Here is a 19992-nt window from a genome sequence, read left to right on the forward strand (position 1 = left end):
CCATTTAGGGCTTTCAAGGTCAGCACCAACACTTTGAATTGTGCTCGGAAACGTAGTGGGAGCCAGTGTAGGTCTTTCAAGACCAGTGTTATGTGGTCTCGGCAGCTGCACCCAGTCACCAGTCTAGCTCTTAGCATGTTTCTCCCTTGCGTCCTGAGTTCAAGTGTCTTCAAAGCCCAGGACACTTTTAGTAAAGGCTGCTCTCCAACTGGAGCACTCGCAGGTCTGTGGAGGGAGAGCTGATCTATAGGGGCTAGTAGTGATCAATAGCCTCTCCTCCATGAATTTGCCTAATCCTGTTTAAAAGCCATCCCTGCCTCCTGTGGCAGGCAGTTCCATAGTTTAACTGCATGAAGAAGGGCTTTTTAAAATCTGTCCTGAATCTTCCAACATTCTTTATCAGATGCTATGAGATCTAGCCTTAGGACAGGAGAAGAAAAACTTTTCGTTCTACCCTCCCTTTCCATGCCGCGCATAACTTTAGAAGGCTTGCTCACCTTTTCTCTAAACGGAAAGGTCCGAAACGCTGCAACCATTCCTCCTAAAGGAGCTACTCCAACCTCTGGGTAAGTCTGATTGACCTTTTCTGAATCTTTCCCAACTTTGCAATATCCTTTTCGAGGTGAGGCGACCAGCACACAGTACAGTGGTACCTCGGGTTACATACACTTCAGGTTACAGACCCCACTAACCCAGAAATAGTGCTTCAGGTTAATAACTTTGCTTCAGGATGAGAACAGAAATCGTGTTCAGGTGGTGTGGCAGCAGCAGGAGGCCCCATTAGCTAAAGTGGTGCTTCAGATTAAGCTAAGTTTCAGCTTAAGAATGGACCTCTGGAATGAATTAAGTACTTAACCCGAGGTACCACTGTATATGGGTAAGACTTAATAGGAAGTGTTGCTGAGTTCACAGAATCAAAGCGTTGTGGAAGGGACCACGAGTGTCCTCTAGTCCCTGCAATGTGGGAATCTTTTGCCCAACATGGGGCTTGAACCCACAACCTTGAAATTTGGGATGTGGAACTGCAATGCCATGCGAGCGAGATGAATAAACACCCAGCAATAAAAGATAACGGGAGAGGATTTACCCCAGCAAATTATTTGTCAAAATTGCAAATACCCAAATACAGATGGTCGTTTACCCTCACTAGATTCAATGTGCTGCCATCTGCCTTATTGCAGGGCAGATTCGAGGGTAAACCATACGTGGAACGATTCTGCCCCTGCAGCTTGATGGAGGTAGAAACTGTCCCTCATGCCTTGTTACGCTGCCGTTTCTACGGGGATAGACGCTCGGCATTTATCACTCCCGTTATACAAAAATCTCCAAATGGGTCCGAACTTCAATGTCTAAAACTCCTGGTAGAGGACAAGGATCTAGAGATCACGCTAAGGGTGGCCACATTCTGTGCGACTGCCATAAAATTTAGGGAACAAGCTATACTACCAAAATGATTAAGTTTTTATTTTTTATTTTTTTTATTTCTTTTTATTAATTTTCTAAGCCAAACAACAACAGAAAAAAGAAAAAGAAAAACAAACCAAGCACACCAATGAGAAGAAAAAAGAAAGACATCAACCAAAACAGAAAATATAAACAAACCAGAAGACAAACATCAGTTAACACAAATAAAAGCTGACTTCCCTCCATCTCGATTTTGGATTATGTAAAGTAGTAATTCTGTTCTGCAGTTTTCATTTTATATCATCTAAGCATCGCAAGGATTATATTAAACCTACTGTGATTTTTATATCTCTAGAATTTGATTCCATGTACATTATAAATTTATTCCAGTCATCAATAAACTTTGTATCTTTTTGCTGTCTGATATTCTGTGTCATTCTTGCCAAATCCATATATTCAAATAATTTAATTTGCCAATCTTTAACAGTCGGGATATTTGGGGTTTTCCAATTTTTTGCTAACAAGATCCTGGCAGCTACGGTTGTGTATTGAAACATTATATGATCCTCTTTTTTAATCTCGTCTCCGATCATTCCCAGAAGAAAAGCTTCGGGTTTTTTAACGAAAGTGTATTTAAGTATTTTTTTCAGTTCATTATATATTAATTCCCAATTTTTTTTGATTTCTTCACACTTCCACCACATGTGGAAGAAACTTCCTTCTTTGGTTTTACACTTCCAACACCTATTATCTCCGGTCTTATACATTTTTTGCAGTTTCACAGGGGTGATGTACCAACGGTACATCATCTTTTCCATATTTTCTCTGAGGGTGGTGCAAGCTGTAAATTTCATTCCTTTAGTCCACAGCCTCGTCCACAAAACGATTAAGTTTTTAAATGATAATTTTAGGTTATATTTAGTGATATTGGCAACACCAATATATTTTTTTAACTGCCGTTATATCTGAATTGTCTCCGTTATACCCAATTGCAGTTCAATGTATCCCTGTTGTCTTTTATGACTGTAAGGGAGCCGGAACTGGTCTGTGACCATAATAATAAAATTCTGAATTAAGAGTCCAATGCTCTACTTGCATGCAGTTTCTTTGAATGAAGAGTTGACTTCTCTGGCAAACTCTGCTTCTTCCTTGCTGACCTGTATTTGGCTCCAGCCCTGACGCTGCCACACACGGGGCCTTGCTCAGAGCTACAAAATTCAGCTGCAGGGATCTGGGATGCTTACATGGAGTAGTTCTGTGTGATCCCACAGGTCGCCCTGTGCTTGCTGTAGTATCGGTTCTCCAGGTCGATCTTGGTCTCGCCAATCAGATCATCGGATCCCACCAGATCCCAGTCGTAAATAGCCACTGTCAACATGGACTCCATGGGAAAAGTGGCCTCAATGTCAAACGACCTGGAGGGGAAGAGACAACCATCTGGAATCGTGGGGGAAATTGGAAAGGAATGGGAAGTGGCAAGCGAGGAGAAGGACAGCCCTCAGGGATGGAGAAACTTTTTCAAAGCAATCATTGCTGGGATAGGTGGAATTATTAGACGGGTACAAAAATAAGCTAACCAATTATCTGGGTGGTCCCAGTTTGGGTCAGGGTTGACCGAAGGCCACCTTTTCTTAGCCTTGGGTCCCTAGATGTCATCATCATCATCATCATCATCATATATTTATATCCCGCCGATCTGGTTGGATTTCTCCAACCACTCTGGGCGGCTCCCAACAGAATATTAAAAACACTATAAAACATCAAATATTATAAACTATATAAACACGTTTAGGGAAGTTTTTAATATTTAATGCTGTATTGTTTTAAACACTCGATTGGGAGCCGCCCAGAGTGGCTGGGGAAACTCAGCCAGATGGGCGGGGCATAAATAATAAATTTTATTATTATTATTATTATTATTATTATTATTATTATTATTAAAAACTTCCCTAAACAGGGCTGCCTCCAGATGTCTTCTAAAAGTCAGATAGTTGTGTATTTCCTTGACATCTGGTGGGAGGGCTTTCCACAGGGCAGGTGCCACCACCGAGAAGGCCCTCTGCCTGGTTCCCTGTAACTTGGCTTCTCACAGCAAGGGAACCATCAGAAGGCCCTCGGCGTTGGACCTCAGTGTCCGGGCTGAATGACTACAACTCCCAGCAGCCCTGACCACAGGCCCTGCTAGCTAGGGATGATGGGAGATGTAGTCCAACAATGCCTGGGGACCTGAGACTCAGGAAGGCTAACCTAAGGTGTGCAATGCCTGGTTTAGAAAACCCCAGTTCTCCACCCCCATTAATGCGTCCCAGTAACTGGTATTTTGCTGCCTCACAAGTGCCTGCAAATGTCCTCCTCTCTGAGGCTGCCTCCTGGCAGGTCTTGTGTCCGTCTGAGCTTCCATATGAATAATAATAATATTTATTATTTATATCCCGCCCATCTGGCTGGGTTTCCCCAGCCACTCTGGGCGGCTTCCAACAGAATATTAAAATACAAAACCTATTAAATTTTAAAAGCTTCCCTAAAGAGGGCTGCCTTCAGATGTCTTCTAAAAGTCTGGTTGTTATTTTTCTCTTTGACATCTGGTGGGAGGGCGTTCCACAGGACGGGTGCCACCACCGAGAAGGCCCTCTGCCTGGTTCCCTGTAACTAGGCTTCTCGCAGCGAGGGAATCGCCAGAAGGCCCTCGGCACTGGACCTCAGTGTCTGGGCAGAACGATGGGGGTGGAGACGCTCCTTCAGGTCTACTAGGCCAAGGCACAGTCAGAGAATTGTAGAGCTGGAAGAGCCCTCAGTGATCATCTAGTCTAACCCCCCTGCAGTGCAGGAATTTCAGCTGAAGAATCCCTGACCGACGGCCATCCAAACTCTCTTTAAAAACCTTCAGTGAAGGAAAGCCCACCACCATCAGAGAGAATCTGTTCCACCGTTGAATGGATCCTACCCTCAGAAAGTCCTTCCTGATATTTTGTTAGGATCTCCTTCCTTGTCCTTGGAATATATTTTGGGGGGTCATCGCCTCTAGAGCAGCAGAAAACAATCTTGCTCCACCTTCTGGGCGAAAGGGCTGCCAGGTGGAAGATGGAACGAGCTTGTTTTCTGCTGGCCCGGCAGCAAAAGAAAGCCCAACCAAGGCAGCGCTGTGCAAAACCGCTGCCTGGCTCAGCGCAGGGACCCCTTACTTTCCAAAAATGGGGTTCAGCTGTTTGGAGATGTAGTTCTCCTTGTCCTTGATGTCTGTCTTCCCCAACTTGATGACGACGTACGGGTCAGCTTTGCCGTTGATGTCGGCGGGATGCAGATCAGTGGCCTGGAAGAGAAGCCAAGGCTCATTGCAGGATGCAACCCTAGAATCATAGAATCATAGAGTTGGAAGAGACCACAAGGGCCATCGAGTCCAACCCCCTGCCAAGCAGGAAACACCATCAGAGCACTCCTGACATATGGTTGTCAAGCCTCTGCTTAAAGACCTCCAAAGAAGGAGACTCCAAAGTCCCTAAAGTCTCACAGTAACAAAAAGGGGTCCCTTCTCTCCAACTCGCCTGCTATCTATCTTTGAAGAGACTTGTGATGGTCTGGGACTCCGGCTCAGACTCGGAACCAGAGGAGTCTCAGTCCGCACCGGATCCTTTGCCTCAGGCATCATCTGAACCAAGTCTGGGACCTGATCCTGAAGAGTCCCAGTCTGCACAGGTTCCCCTGCAGCAAACACCAGCTGGGCCGAGTCAGGGGCCTGAGCCTGCCCTGGCTCCAGATGTGGGGATGACCTTGTTGCCTCCAGCTGGGCCATAACTTACAGCTGCTCCACTACCGGTTGGGTCAGGGGAGGCTGAGGCGGCCTCTGGGTCTAGTAACCCACCGACATCTCCAGAGCTGCAGAGACTCAGGTCTGAGAGAAGGAGAGACCTGAGTACTCGCAGGAGGAGTGCTCGCCTTCGGGTGAGACAGGGAGGTGAGTCACTGGGGGATCAGGACTGGCCGTTACCCCGACAGAGATAAAAGGCTGTCAGACCCAGACCCAGATTGTGGGAGCAACATTGCTGTTTGCCAGAACCTGCCTGAGATCCTGTACCTGTCCTTGCCTGGTTTTCTGCCTCATGTCCTGCCTTGGTCCTGTCGGACTAACTCCCAGCGGAACCTTTGGACTCTGGACCGGTCCTGGACCGTGTTTCACGGGTTACCCCAGGGCCCAGCACAAAGCTGACCTTAAGATACATACAGGGCCAGATTAAGGTTTGATGAGGCCCTAAGCTACTGAAGGTAATGGGGCCCTTTATATGTCCAGCTGTCCTTTGTCACCAACAAATTGTCGCTGTTTTTTGTGTGTTGAATACATGCTATATGGTCATTTATGGACCTCATAGGTATCTGAAGCCATTTGCACACGTTGCCCTGCAACCAGTCCATGCAGAATGTCGGCACCCTATATATAGAAAGGAGCAAAGCAGTGATATTTTAGGGAGCAGGCTAGCAGGCGGGGCCCATGACTTACATCATAGGAGCCTATACAACACAAAACACTGCTGCTGTATGTAGGTTTTATTTTGTTTGTTTTTTATCTTATATTTTGGAAATGTACATCCAGATTTTTTTGATTTTTTTTGGGGGGGGGGCCAAGAGAGTGGGGCCCTAAGCTATAGCTTGTTTAGCTTATACGTAAATCTGGCACTGGGTACATAACAAAGAGCTAATTGTTTGTTTTTTGTTGGCTGCTCATTTCTGGAAAGAGCTAAAGGGAGCGAACATTTCTTTTTGGCATTCCGAAGTTCGGGAATTTGCTTTATCTGAAAGGCTAGTCAACAAACCATGTGTGTCAGGGGTTCAGGGACAGAGGCACAGGGTAGGCAGGAGATGGAGAGCGATGGGGATGAATCCCAGGACAGCGAGGAAGAGGATGACAATGACTCTAGAGATTCCATGAGTCTTTCCAGCGAATCAGAGGATTCCCAGAAGGGGGCGCCGGTGGTCAAGGCCAGGGGAGCCCCAGGGGGGACTTGTCAGGAGCAGGGGGCCAGCGGGGGATCCCAAAGTGGCAGCTGGGCGTCAGGACCAGCCTCCCCGCCAGAGTGCAGCGAAGGGGGTGGAGGTTCCAGTGTATCAGGGGAGGCGGCTCCGGCAGTAGAGAAAGGAGGGAGGTCGGAGCAAGCCACCCTCCCAGAAGGGGAGGGGAGTAGTGAAGGGAGTAGCGTAGCTGTCAAAAGGAAAGTTAGAGGTTGGGGGCGCGCGCCAAGTTCAAATGTAGAGGCGCGCGGAAGTACAGGGAGCCCGGAGGAGGGGCCAGGTCCCAAAGCCCGCAGGAGGGGGCAAGAGCAGTCTGATTCCGCGTCGGAGGAATCCAGGAGGGGCGAAACCCCAGTGGGCAGAAAGACCCTGCGGAAAAGGAAAGAGAGAAAGAGGTGGAGCAGCGCAAGCCTCTTAAACTGGTGCAGGGCGGGGACAGATTCAGAAGGGACTTCAGCGGTCTAAGCCTAGCAGACGTAGGGCTGCGCGCCTCGGATCTGAAGCAAACAATGAACTGCAATAAACACGTTTGTATATAAGAAAAGAAAGGCGTTGGTCTTTTGTGAGCTGAGACTTGAGGCAGCCCTGACAGTAAGTCCCTTCTCCAAAAAACTGCAAAAATTTTTTTTTTGCAAAGCTCACGAAGTTTGGCAGACATGACTACTGAGGAGCAGATAACGACCCTGCAAAACGCAGTCGCTGAACTCTCCGTTGCAGTACGGGTCTCTCAGAAGACAGTTGCCGAAGCAGAAGCGCGATGCCAGGATCTGCAAGCCAGGTGGGATCAGGCGTGCAAAGAGGGGTTCCCGGGGTCCAGATCAGAGGGAATCGCTCTGGGACGAAGGGGGGGCAATTTAGTAGCCCACTTCGATGGGAACCTGAAGCATTATCCCAATTTCAGAGCAGACGTCCTATACGCGCTGCATTTGCTTCGAAAAGACTTCAAAGATGAGGAGGAGAAAGTAGGCTTTATTGTGTCGCATTTGCATGGGGAAGCTAGAACCTGGTTACGCAATTTGTGGCGCGAAGATGGTCTTGCCCGCAGGGACTCTGACGAATTTATCAAAGCCATGGACGCTTGCTTCCAATCTACCGTTGACGTTGATGTGGCGCGCCAGGAGATGCATGGATTGCGGCAGGGCAAGGCTACAGTGCGTCAGTACCATTCTCGCTTTTTTGCATTGCTGAATGTGCTGGGCTGGGAAAAAGACTCCCTGGCAGTGAGAGACTTGTTTTGGGAGGGGCTTCATGGCTCAGTAAAAGATGAGCTGGCTAGGGGAGACAGACCTCAAACCCTAGCAGACGTCGTCCAGAGGGCACTCACGATAGGGGTGCGCCACGAAGAACGCCCTTGGCACAGTGAGGAGGGGCGTCACGTCCGCCCACCAGCTAGAGCGCCTCCTTTTCTTCTTCCCAGGGACCTGGGACGTACAAATCCCTCGCCTATGCTGAAGGGAGGGGAGGAGCCAATGGAGCTGGGTCGTGCAAAGGCTCAGTCAGCTGCCGGAGCCTCAGCGTCCGGAGCAGTCAAGGCGAAGCCTCCTAGAGGGACCAGGAAGTGTTACATCTGTGACAGCCCAAAGCACATGGCTAAAGAGTGTCCCCAGAGGCTCCAGAAGCACACTGCAGCCTTAGCAACAGTAACAGGGGAAGAGTTCCAAGGAGAACAGTTTCAGGGAAACGAGAATGCCTGGATGGAAGCAGAGATGCTGGGGCTCCACCAGGCGAGTCAGTGAAGCAGTCCCCAGCGCTTTTGCAGCCTACAGACCCCTTACCACCCAAGCCAGTAGTGCAGCTCACTGCTACTCTCCAGCTACCTAATGGACTCACCCTGGAAGTCCCCATTACGATTGACTCAGGGAGCAACGCAGACTTCGTGGGGATGCAGTTCATCAAGCAGCATCGCATAGCGCTACTACCAGCCACGCTGCCTCTGAACGTCGTCACGGTAGATGGCAGAAAGTTGCTGGGTGGGCAAGTGGTACAACAGACGCCACCCATGCTGCTGAAAATTGGGAATCATCGCGAGGTCATCAGTTTCAATGTCACCCAACTGTCAGACACGCCTATAGTGTTAGGCATGAGTTGGCTGGATAGACACAGCCCATCATTAGCGTGGTACCAGCGGCAGCTCACCTTTGGCTCGTCCTACTGCGCACAACATTGCATCCAGACAGGCCAGGAGGAGGAGGGCCAGGAGGAAGGGCAGCAGTTGCATCTAGGCATGGTGCAGGCAGTGCCCCACAAGTACAAGGGGTTTTTGGAGGTCTTCTGTGAAAAGGAAGCTGACCAATTACCACCCCACCGGCCCTACGACTGTGCAATTGACCTCTTACCAGGGGCGACGCTGCCGACTGCGAAGCTGTATTCCATGTCTGAAGATGAAATGCAGGAACTCCGGGAGTTCATAGATCACAATTTGAAGCGGGGATTCATCCGAGAATCCAAGGCCGTGGGGGGCAGTCCTGTGTTTTTCGTGAAGAAGAAGGACACGCCCCAAAAAAGGCTCATTGTGGACTATAGGGCCATCAACTCGATGACAAAGCCCAAGGCCTTCCCCATGCCCAAGATTGACGACCTGCTCGCGACGGTGAGGAAGGGGAGGATCTTCACCAAGTTGGATCTACGCGGAGCATACAATCTAATACGCATGAGGGAAGGTGACGAGTGGAAGACGGCCATGTTCACGCCGCTGGGCACCTATGAATACAGAGTTATGCCGTTTGGTCTCCAAAATGGCTCCCACTGTTTCCAAGCATTCATGCACCACGTGCTAGCAGGACTCCTCTACAAGAAGTGCGTATGCTTCCTCGACGACATTCTGATCTTCTCAGAATCGCAGGAGACTCACGAGAGAGACGTAAAGGAGGTCCTGCAGAGGCTACGGGAGCACAGGCTCTACGCCAAACTGGAGAAGTGCCAGTTCGACGTGACGGAGGTGGATTTCCTGGGCTACCGGCTGTCAGACAAGGGACTAGCCATGGACAGCGCCAAAGTCCGCGCGGTGTTGGACTGGAATAGTCCGCGCAATCGAAAGGAGGTCCAGAGGTTCGTCGGTTTCGCCAACTTTTACCGCAAGTTCATCAGGGGTTTCGCGAAAGAGACGGCAGCTATCACGGACACCCTCAGTTCCAAGAAGAAAAAGTTCACCTGGACGGACCAGGCGGAGCAGTCCTTCAGGAGACTTAAGAGTCTCTTCGCGTCTGAAGACCAGCTGCTACACGTGAATCCCGGCAGGCCCATGCGGGTTGAGACTGACGCATCTGACAGAGCAGTGGGGGCCGTCCTCTTGCAGGAAGATCCGCAAGGGAACTGGAGGCCCTGCGCTTTCTATTCCCGGAAGCTCAGCAAGTCGGAACAGAACTACACCATCTGGGACAGGGAGTTGTTGGCCATCCACGCGGCTTTCAAGGCGTGGCGGCACTTCCTTATCGGAGCCAAGCACACCGTGCAGGTCCGCACGGACCACAAGAACCTAGAGTATTGGCGCACGGCGAAGCTCCAGAGCCAGAGGCACATGAGATGGGCGGAGTTCTTTGCGGATTTCGATTTCCGGATAGAGTATATCCCGGGAGACAACAACGTCATAGCGGATGCGCTCTCCAGGAAACCGCAGTATCTCGAGGAAGCGGCACCAGTGGCAGCCAGGCACATTTTCGCACCGCAAGCGTGGGCGTGCGCTTCCGCCGCCGTGGACCTGGACGCGGTACGACGCGCGCTACAGACGGATCCGTTCGCACAATCCAAGATGGAGGAGGTGCGAAGAGGGACAGCAAAGGACGGCGAATTCCAGATACGCGACGGTCTGCTGACCCGCAAAGGTGCTCTCTACGTGCCCGGAGACGATCTCCGCGCGAAGGTTTTACAGCAGTTACACGACGCACCCAGCGCGGGTCACTTCGGCAAAGAAAAGACGGCGGACTTAGTAGCCAGAGACTTTTGGTGGCCCCAGATGCGGGGAGAGGTCGCGGATTACGTCGCCAGGTGTGACATTTGTCAGAGGTCCAAGCCAGTGCACAAGAAGCCAGCGGGATTGCTGGAACCGCTGGAGACGCCACTACAGCCGTGGGAACGGGTGGCGCTGGACTTTGTTACTGATCTGCCCAGTTCGCGGGGCAAGACGGCGGTGCTTGTGGTTGTAGACCTGTTCACCAAGATGGCGCACTTCATTCCTTGCGCGAAGGTGGCAACAGCGGAACAGACCGCCAAGCTGTTCATAGACCACGTGTTCCGGGTGCACGGCTTACCGCGGTCCATCCTGTCCGACCGGGGTCGCCAATTCATTTCCAGTTTCTGACAGAAGCTCCTGGGCATCCTGAATGTCAAGATCAACTTAGCGTCGGCGAGACACCCGCAAACCAACGGCCAAGCGGAGAGGGTCAACGCCATCATGCAGCAGTACCTGCGATGTTACGCCAATCAAAAGCCTGCAACTTGGGTGGACTACTTGCCGATGGCCGAGTTTGCCTACAACAACACGAAGCACGCGTCAACGGGGGTGACACCGTTCTTCGCCAACAATGGGCGACATCCCAGAACCTTCCCGGCGTTGGAGACAACGACGCAGGGGGAGTCGCAGGGAGCTGAGCATTTAGCTGCAGAATTGCAGGAGGTCCACGAGGAGCTACGACGGCACTTGGAACTAGCTAAACACGCCTACAAAGTGCAGGCAGACAGGCACAGGAGGGCAGGAGAAGACATCCAGGTGGGGGACTGGGTATGGTTAGCAGCCCAGGCGGTGCCGGCCAAGTCGTTAGCTAAGAAGAAGCTAGGACACAAACAGCTAGGGCCATACCAAGTTGAGGGCAGGATCAATCCCGTAGCTTTTCGGTTGACCCTCCCAGAAGGTTCCCGAATGCACCCGGTCTTTCATAGGTCGGTGCTTACACCCTACAAGGCCCCACACAGATTTCAGGAGCCAGGGACGGCACCAGACCCACGTAGAGAATCACCAGGGGGGGGGGAGTCACCGAGGACCCCGACACTCAACGAGGTCACGGAAATTCTGGACTCGAGATGGGGGGAGGAGGGAGTGGAATACCTCCTCGCCAGGGAAGGTACCCCGGCCAGCGCCAACAGTTGGGTGCCAGATTATGCTCTGGAGGAACCTCTTCTTAAAGACGAGTTCCATGCACTCTTCCCACACAGGCCCATGCCAGAGGAGTATTTTGACGACTGGCTTTTTACGCCCACACTTTCAGGCAGCACCTTCCGGGGGTTCTCCTCCGCAGAGGAGACCACGCCGGAATCGAGCCCTCCAAGGGGATCGTGCTCGGGGGTGGACACGGACCGCTCTTATTGGTGGGACGATCAACCAGAAGTGGGGTGGCGAAGGGGGCCTTGGCAAGCAGCATCGCCTGAAGTAACAGGGGGAGGGAAGGGTTTGGATGTGTTGGGGGAGGACCCCGGTTTCGAGCACGCATACACTGAACTGGAAGCAGAGGAGATCGACGTCGATGAACTGTATCCAGCGTCTACCCCCGCTACAACGGAGCTCCCGGAACCTGCGCCCGAGCAGCGGGAGGGGGGAAGGGGGGGCTTCGAGGGGGGGATGGATGTCAGGGGTTCAGGGACAGAGGCACAGGGTAGGCAGGAGATGGAGAGCGATGGGGATGAATCCCAGGACAGCGAGGAAGAGGATGACAATGACTCTAGAGATTCCATGAGTCTTTCCAGCGAATCAGAGGATTCCCAGAAGGGGGCGCCGGTGGTCAAGGCCAGGGGAGCCCCAGGGGGGACTTGTCAGGAGCAGGGGGCCAGCGGGGGATCCCAAAGTGGCAGCTGGGCGTCAGGACCAGCCTCCCCGCCAGAGTGCAGCGAAGGGGGTGGAGGTTCCAGTGTATCAGGGGAGGCGGCTCCGGCAGTAGAGAAAGGAGGGAGGTCGGAGCAAGCCACCCTCCCAGAAGGGGAGGGGAGTAGTGAAGGGAGTAGCGTAGCTGTCAAAAGGAAAGTTAGAGGTTGGGGGCGCGCGCCAAGTTCAAATGTAGAGGCGCGCGGAAGTACAGGGAGCCCGGAGGAGGGGCCAGGTCCCAAAGCCCGCAGGAGGGGGCAAGAGCAGTCTGATTCCGCGTCGGAGGAATCCAGGAGGGGCGAAACCCCAGTGGGCAGAAAGACCCTGCGGAAAAGGAAAGAGAGAAAGAGGTGGAGCAGCGCAAGCCTCTTAAACTGGTGCAGGGCGGGGACAGATTCAGAAGGGACTTCAGCGGTCTAAGCCTAGCAGACGTAGGGCTGCGCGCCTCGGATCTGAAGCAAACAATGAACTGCAATAAACACGTTTGTATATAAGAAAAGAAAGGCGTTGGTCTTTTGTGAGCTGAGACTTGAGGCAGCCCTGACAATGTGTTTCCAGGGGACAATGTCAAAAGGATAGGTTGGCTGCCCCCAAATGGAAAACAAATGATGTCCCAACCGAAGAAGAATGGCAATGCAAATGGTTGGAATATGCGCAGCTTGCAGATTTAACATATAGAATAAGAGAACAGGAATAACATTCATTTCAAGAAAATTGGAAAATGTTTGTTGAATATATGGGGGGTAATTGTGTACACTTGAAAACGTTGGCAGCATTAAGATAAGCTCAACAGTGTAAATACGTTTTGATGGAAGAAACAATGGATTACTGAATGGTTTCGTTTATTTAAAATATGCTGGGATTTGTGCTATGAACCATGGGTGGGCGGCACTTTTGTGAACTTTTCCCAGCCCTACAATCTCCTTTTTGAGGCGAGGCAACCAGAACCTGGCTGGGGGTAGCTCAATGGAATCAAATGCTTGGAGCTGGAAGGGCTGTAAGAGGAAAGAGACTATATGGAACTATATGGAACTGGCGGAAATGACTGGCAGAATCCGTGACCAGGGAGAAGAGTCAGTGGAAGAAGATTGGAAGAAATTTAAAGACTATCTACAGAAATATTGCAAAATTAATGAATGTTAGAATGATGTTGGATTGAAGTTAAGTGGTTTCTAGCTGTATAGGTATAAAAGAATATGGAAAAATTGGTTTTTAATATGTAAAAATTTAATGTTATAATATATCAAGATTTAAAGATCAGGATTAAAAAGGAGGGAAAGGAATTGTTGGATTAACAAATTGAATTGGAATACAAAAGAGGGAGAGGTATGAGGAGGTCCGGGAAACAAGTAAATGTAAAAGAAGTGATGAAAAGATGGAATTGTTTTTAACTGTTTTTTCTTTTTTCTACTTTGTATTTTTCCTTTTTATTGTTAAAAAAAAATTTTTTTTTTATTAATGTGATTTTTCTTCTTTTGAAACTTTAATAAATATTACTTAAAAAAAAAAAGAGAGAGAGAAAACAGTGTGTCCATTTGCTTACCCTCACAACGTAGACTCGGACCAGCACGTTGATGGGGTCGTTGCTTGGGATGCCCTGGAACATGCCGAAATTTGGGTCATATCCCGCCTCTTTGGTGATGTCATCAGGGAGTGGCACTTTGTAGACGCACATGGAGCCCTGCAAGAAAAAGGGGGAGGATGAGGAGATGTTTTAATCTGGTTAAAAGGGAATCCAGGCCTGGGCAAAGCAATAATAATAATAATAATAATAATAATAATAATAATAATTTATTTATACCCCACCCATCTGGCTGGGTTTCCCCAGCCACTCTGGGTGGCTCCCAACGGAATTAAAAGCACAATAAACAATCAAACATTAAAAACAAAAGCAAAAAGGGAGCATGGCTGAATCACAGACTCAGAGAGTCTACAGACTGTAGAGTTGTGAGGGACTCCCAAGGGTCATCTAGTCCAACCCCCTCTGCAGTGCAGGAATTGCAGCTGAAGAATCCCTGTGGCGTGTGGCCTCTTTAAAAAACAAAAACCTCTCCCTCTCATGTTTTGGTGCACCAGAATAATGGCACCAGGAATAACAGACCCTCAGCTCCACATGGAAAATGCAGGTTTGAAATCAGAAAATTGGACATTTCTATGCTTCCAGGTTTGTCAGCTTGTTTAAGATAGCTCTGTGTATTTTTATTCATTCATTCATTCAGACAAAGTAATAATCATAAATGAATAAGAATAAACAGGTGTACCCTACCACTGAGACCATTCCATTGTAACTATCCAACCCAAAATTTCAACACCTCTTACAATGGTTTGACCCCTTTCCGTTTTAACAGGGCAAATTCCACAGACACCTTCCATATCTCCTCAAAATCATTTCTCCTGCATATTCCCTGTCTTACCTTAATGGCACATGGCACATTAGTAGCTATATCCCACACCTCTTTATACCATTCTTCCATTTTATATTCCCCTTGCCCCTTCCACTTCCTGGCTATAATAATTTGTGTGGCTGTCAGTAAATTTGTCAGCAAGTCCTTCTTAGCCTGCGAACCTTCCGCCCCAGTTGATAATGATACAACCTCTGGACTTTCGGTCAGCTTTAACCCCGTGATTTCTGCTATCTCCTTAAAAAACCCTTTGCCAGAAAAATTGTACATATTGACACCCCCACCACATGTGAACATCATTCCCTGTTTTCTGGCATCCATAATTTTCAAATCCTATCCAATGTGAGGGGAGAGAGGGAGGACCCACCACCCATTTCAAGAAGTATAGAGACATTGCAACTCCCAAAATAGGGCCTGAAGTTGTTCTGAATCTGCTGTGTGTGGGGGTTTGCAGATGCGAGCCCCGCAACTCACCTTGAACCTGCCCACGATGCGATCCTCGTCGGCTGCGTGGTCATCGTCGTCGCCAATCTTCCCCCGAAAGAGGTTGAAAGTGTGCAGCCAGTCCTCAAAGTAGTCAAATTCCGTCTCCAGCTCTTTGGGGAACACCTGGAGAGGAGGTGACAATGAACCCGGGAAAGCAACAGCGAAGCATGCGAAGTAATAATAATAATAATAATAATAATAATAATTGCTTTTTGTTGTATTTCTCCGTTTCATAACCTCTTGATGGCAAAAGAAGCCCCCAAACCTCAAAGCAGTTTACCAAAATGATAAAATCAAGCAAAATTTTAGAGCAATGTTTCCAAACATACCAATATTTAAGATTCAGGTAGGTAGCTGTGTTGGTTTGACGCAGTTGAAATAAATATATATATAAAGAAAGTTGTCCAGGAGCGCCTTAGAGACCAACTAAGTTTGTTGTTAGTATAAGCTTTCATGTGCATGCACATTTCTTCAGATAACAAGAAGAAACTATATATATATTGAGCAGAGGATCTATGGTTCCCCTTCATTCCCTCCTCTGTGGCTCACTTTGAAGCAGCAAAGCGGGAGAGTAAGCGGCTCCTGTCCGGTTGGCTGCTTTAAAGCGAGTGTGCTCTCTTTCCCTCCCTCCTCCCCGCTCAGCTCGCTGAAAAGCAGCAAAGCTTCTCCACACACCCCACGCGTGCTCCTTATCCTTTCAGTGTTTTTCCTTCCCTCCCCACTTAAAACGTGCTTACAAAGCACGGATCCACATGGATCCTCAGGATTTTTGCACTGGGTCACCCCAAGTTCATGCACCCACTGTTTTGTGGGGCCGCAATGGTGCAAAAATGTGGTTACAAAGCACGGATCCACATGGATTCTCAGGATTTTTGCATTGGGCTACCCCAAACTCAACGTCAAATCACATGTCTGTGGCCGCAGCATGAACCACAAAAATCATACATCCACTGTTTTGTCAGAATATTTTTTTTTCTTGTTTTCCTCTAAAAAGTAGGTGCGTCTTATGGTCAGGTGCGTCTTATGGGGCGAAAAATATAGTAATTAGGTTAGGATTACCATACGCCCGGAATTTCCCGGATATAACCCTCATAAACAGCGTCTCGATGGAAATTGCTGAGATGTCCAGGAAAATGTGGACGTACGGCAGCCCATGTCGGCAGTGTACAGGTGAAACTCGAAAAATTAGAATATCGTGGAAAAGTTCGTTTATTTCAGTAATTCATCTTAAAAGGTGAAACTAATATATGAGATAGACTCATATATATAATCATCATAATTATAACAAATAAAGGCTTGACATATCTCGCTTTGCATGTCATGAGTCTATCTCATATATTAGTTTCACCTTTTAAGCTGAATTACTGAATTCTCCACGATATTCTAATTTTGCGAGTTTCACCTGTAGATTTTCATTTAAAAAATAGCTTAAAAAAAACTCAACAACGTTTGAGTCCGGATCTTCACTTTTTGAAATATGCATTAGGTTATAGAATACACCTGCAAAGGAAAAAATAAAAACCCCAGTCTGGAGGGGCCCTCAGGGTGCAGAGCTAACCCCCCCATAAATCCACGCTTCTGATGCAACTGGGATCTGGCACAGCTCACCTTAAGCTCATCGATCTTCTGCTTGTTCTTCTTCTCGGGACCCTCGGATGTCGGCGGCTGCCCCTGTTGCTGCTTCTTCTTCTTGTCTTCCTTGGGGGCCTTGACTTTCTCTTTGGTCTTCCCTTGGCCTTTGGAGCCTTTCATGGGAGAGTCATCGAGTCTGATTTCTGAGCCCCCCAAGGGAACCAGTGGCAGATGGCGTATGGGGAGGGCAGGTGCAGCAAAGGCGGGAGACGAGAAACAGAAGGAGCAGCCGTGATGTGCATGAAAGCTGACAGACAGCCGCTATCAAACCAATTTTTGCCGTTCCTAAAAGGGTCCCTTCCTACTGAGCCTTGGGGGAGACCACCAGCCCTTGCTATTAGTGTCTCAGGTACCATGCTGAAAAGGGCTGCACAGGTGAGGAATAGTAGGCGCGCCCCCCCCCCCTTGCTCCCAATCAGGATCCTAGAAAAAAACCCACCAAGACCTCTGGCCAATATACCATATTTTTTGCTCTATAAGACTCACTTTTTCCCTCCTAAAAAGTAAGGGGAAATGTGTGTGCGTCTTATGGAGCAGATGCAGGCTGCGCAGCTATCCCAGAAGCCAGAATAGCAAGAAGGATTGCTGCTTTCACTGCGCAGCGATCCCTCTTGCTGTTCTGGCTTCTGAGATTCAGAATATTTTTTTGCTTGTTTTCCTCCTCCAAAAACTAGGTGCGTCTTGTGGTCTGGTGCGTCTTATAGAGCGAAAAATACGGTAAGTTTCAAAAGTGGGAGTGGTCCCTACTCGCAAATCAAACGCACAGAAAAGCCCAATATACACATTCATCTACCCACACTTAGGTGAGGAATCATATGAATATATGCTGCTTTAGAGTTTTTAATTTGATCCAACACATGTAATTATATTTGTTATTTCCAGGCATTATCTCTGAGAAATGTAGAAAATAACAGGACATATTTATACAAATTCTTCAAACTTACACGGCCCCTTAAAAATTAGGTAAGGAACCAAATGCTGCGTAATACTGTTTTATGATTTATGATAATTTAGAATTTGAATGTATTTTCATGTAATGTTTGATACTTCCAGCTGATGAAGGTGAATATATCGAAACAGGGCCCTGTCCTGGTTTCTGATCCATAATTGACTTCTGACTTCTGCTCAGTGATTGAAACCAAGATCTTCACGTCAAATCTTATTATGGACTAATATGAACTTATCTCTACTCATAAACTCTTATCTTTAATACTGTAACAAATTATTGTGTTATACATATCCTTATGAGTTTGAGTTTGTAATCTCTATTTGAGTTTGTAATCCTTGTCAGAATACATACTTTTGAATGGATTAGTTTTTGTTACAATTGACTATTGATTTGTGAGTAGGGACCACTCCCACTACTGAAACTTATACAGGCCAGAGTTCTTGGTGTGCTTTTTTCTTGGTATATTTAATAACAATAACTCCAACTTATTTAATGTCCCGATCAGGATCCTGACACTTCCCGGGGGCAGTGGGACAGTATAGATTTGGAACAGCGGTTCGCAGAGGGGCATAGTTCAGAAGACAACAGTTGGGAAGAACTGGGTGGTGAACAGCTAGGAGAAGAAGAACCGGGAGAGAGACAGTTAACAGACTCCGGTTCGCCAGAAAGTGTCCAGCCGATCTGTACAAGGTCACAGAGATTACATAAGGTAGCTGCACAGAAGGCGCAGTGGTTGTGAGATCAGGTTGCAAGATGACTCAGGAGGAAAGTAGGGGTAAACCTTAACTGGGAGCACCTGCGCTCCAAGAATGGACTCTTTGCTCTTCCACTGTGATCATTAAAATCTCTTTCAATGGTAAGAGACTATTTTTGCTTTGTTCTGCTCATCTGCGGCCAAAGAGAGGGACGAAACCGCTTCCCCAAAGCCTGAAAGAATGCTTCGATTCATTGGGAGGGAGGTGTTCGTGGTTTCTCTTGGAAGTTTGGGTGCAACTCAGCTTGCAGGAAAAGGGTCTGCATGGGGTCTAAACAGAGTATGGGACCCCCAGAACTATCCCTGTACCTTTAACCTCTTTGCTGACCTCTCTATCTCTCCTTCAAGGTTTAGAGGGGTACACATTGGGTTGCGTTCCCTTTACAACTTTCTGCTCCTCCTGACACTTTCTTGGGACCTCAAGGCAAGAGGAGGGAACTTTCTGATTCTGCATCAGACAGTGTCGGATCACAGAAGCGCCCCCCAGCCTTCCCCAAGACATCTGACAAGCCCAGCTCCAAAGTCCAATTCTGCCAACTTTCATCGCCTCTTTGCCAGTGATGGGTTGATGACAGAAAAACAGAAAAACTGAGGGAGGTGGGGGGGGGGAACCATACAGAGAGGGAGACAGAAAGGACAGACTTCCGGTGGAGCGCGGAACCCGCTACAGGCGAGGGTTTTTTCCGGTGGGAAAGCCCTGGCTTTTTTAGCCGAAAAAGGAGGTTTTTAGGGCGCAAAAACCTCTGGTTGTACCTCTGGAGGGTGTCTAGGGGTTCAGGTTCCCGGCGGTGCCTAAAAAGCTGCCCGTCCGGCCGCCAGGTAGCCTCCGTAAAAAGAGGTGAAGAGTGCGGCGGAACGAGCAGCAGGCGATCGGGCGGCCATAGCAGCGGCTAATAAGCGAAGCCCCGAGCCTGTGGGAGATAGCGCTCCGCTCTCAAAATAAAGAAATTTGGATGCAGAACATCTAAAATTGCTGGAATTGACGAGCAGTAAGAGCAAGGAAGTCTCCGAATTAAAAAGAGAAGAGCTCGAGTTCAGCGGACGTCTGGCTTCATTTAAAGACACAGGTTGTATGCAGAGCCTAAAATGAAAGTAAGTTGCCGCTAGCGGCTACTATTATCGTCTCCCCTGTAACAATTTAACTTTCTCCAGAAGAAAGAAGAGAAGGGAGGACTTTAAAAAGGGGAGCAGAAAATTTTAACGAATGAAGTGTGATCTCAGCGTCAGTGAAGCAGTGGAAAGACAAAGAGGACTATTCTATTACATCTCTGTGACTCTGTGAGTGCATTTCCACGCTAAGAAACCTCTGACGCCATATTGGGCTAAGAAGGACTCCTGATGTTATAATAAGTGACTTTATAAGATATTTGGTTTTACCTTTTTTTTCTTGAAGAAGGTGGTTTTTGGTGGTTTGTTTAACATCTTTTTCATCTGTTCTCTATCTTTGTTAGGAACTTTAAATTAGTGAAAATTGGACTTTAAAGAGAACTGTTGGAGTAGGGAAGCCATTTAAGAACTACTCTAAAATTTGGTAAGGTTGGACTCCCTCTAGTGGTTCAAATCAAGCATTATT

The 19992-nt window shown here is 48.4% G+C and overlaps 1 protein-coding gene across 16 annotated transcripts in view; it reads right to left on the reverse strand.

Moving 5' to 3' along the window:
- Positions 1 to 19992, reverse strand: part of OTOF (otoferlin) — a 202944-nt gene that overhangs the window by 20991 nt on the left and 161961 nt on the right. For 13 of the 16 annotated variants that reach the window (XM_081000800.1, XM_081000788.1, XM_081000796.1 and 10 more), the window contains 5 exons: positions 16693 to 16859; positions 15073 to 15207; positions 13740 to 13877; positions 4587 to 4714; positions 2649 to 2819 (listed from right to left, as the gene is read on the reverse strand). In XM_081000800.1, the coding sequence (XP_080856926.1) occupies positions 2649 to 2819; positions 4587 to 4714; positions 13740 to 13877; positions 15073 to 15207; positions 16693 to 16859 (739 nt within the window). The remainder of the gene's footprint in view (positions 1 to 2648; positions 2820 to 4586; positions 4715 to 13739; positions 13878 to 15072; positions 15208 to 16692; positions 16860 to 19992) is intronic. The other 3 variants (XM_081000798.1, XM_081000799.1, XM_081000792.1) reach the window with 1 other exon arrangement.

The sequence above is a fragment of the Podarcis pityusensis genome (assembly GCF_964106645.2).
Source record: "Podarcis pityusensis genome assembly, chromosome: 3".
In the NCBI taxonomy this organism is placed as follows: Eukaryota; Metazoa; Chordata; class Lepidosauria; order Squamata; family Lacertidae; genus Podarcis; species Podarcis pityusensis.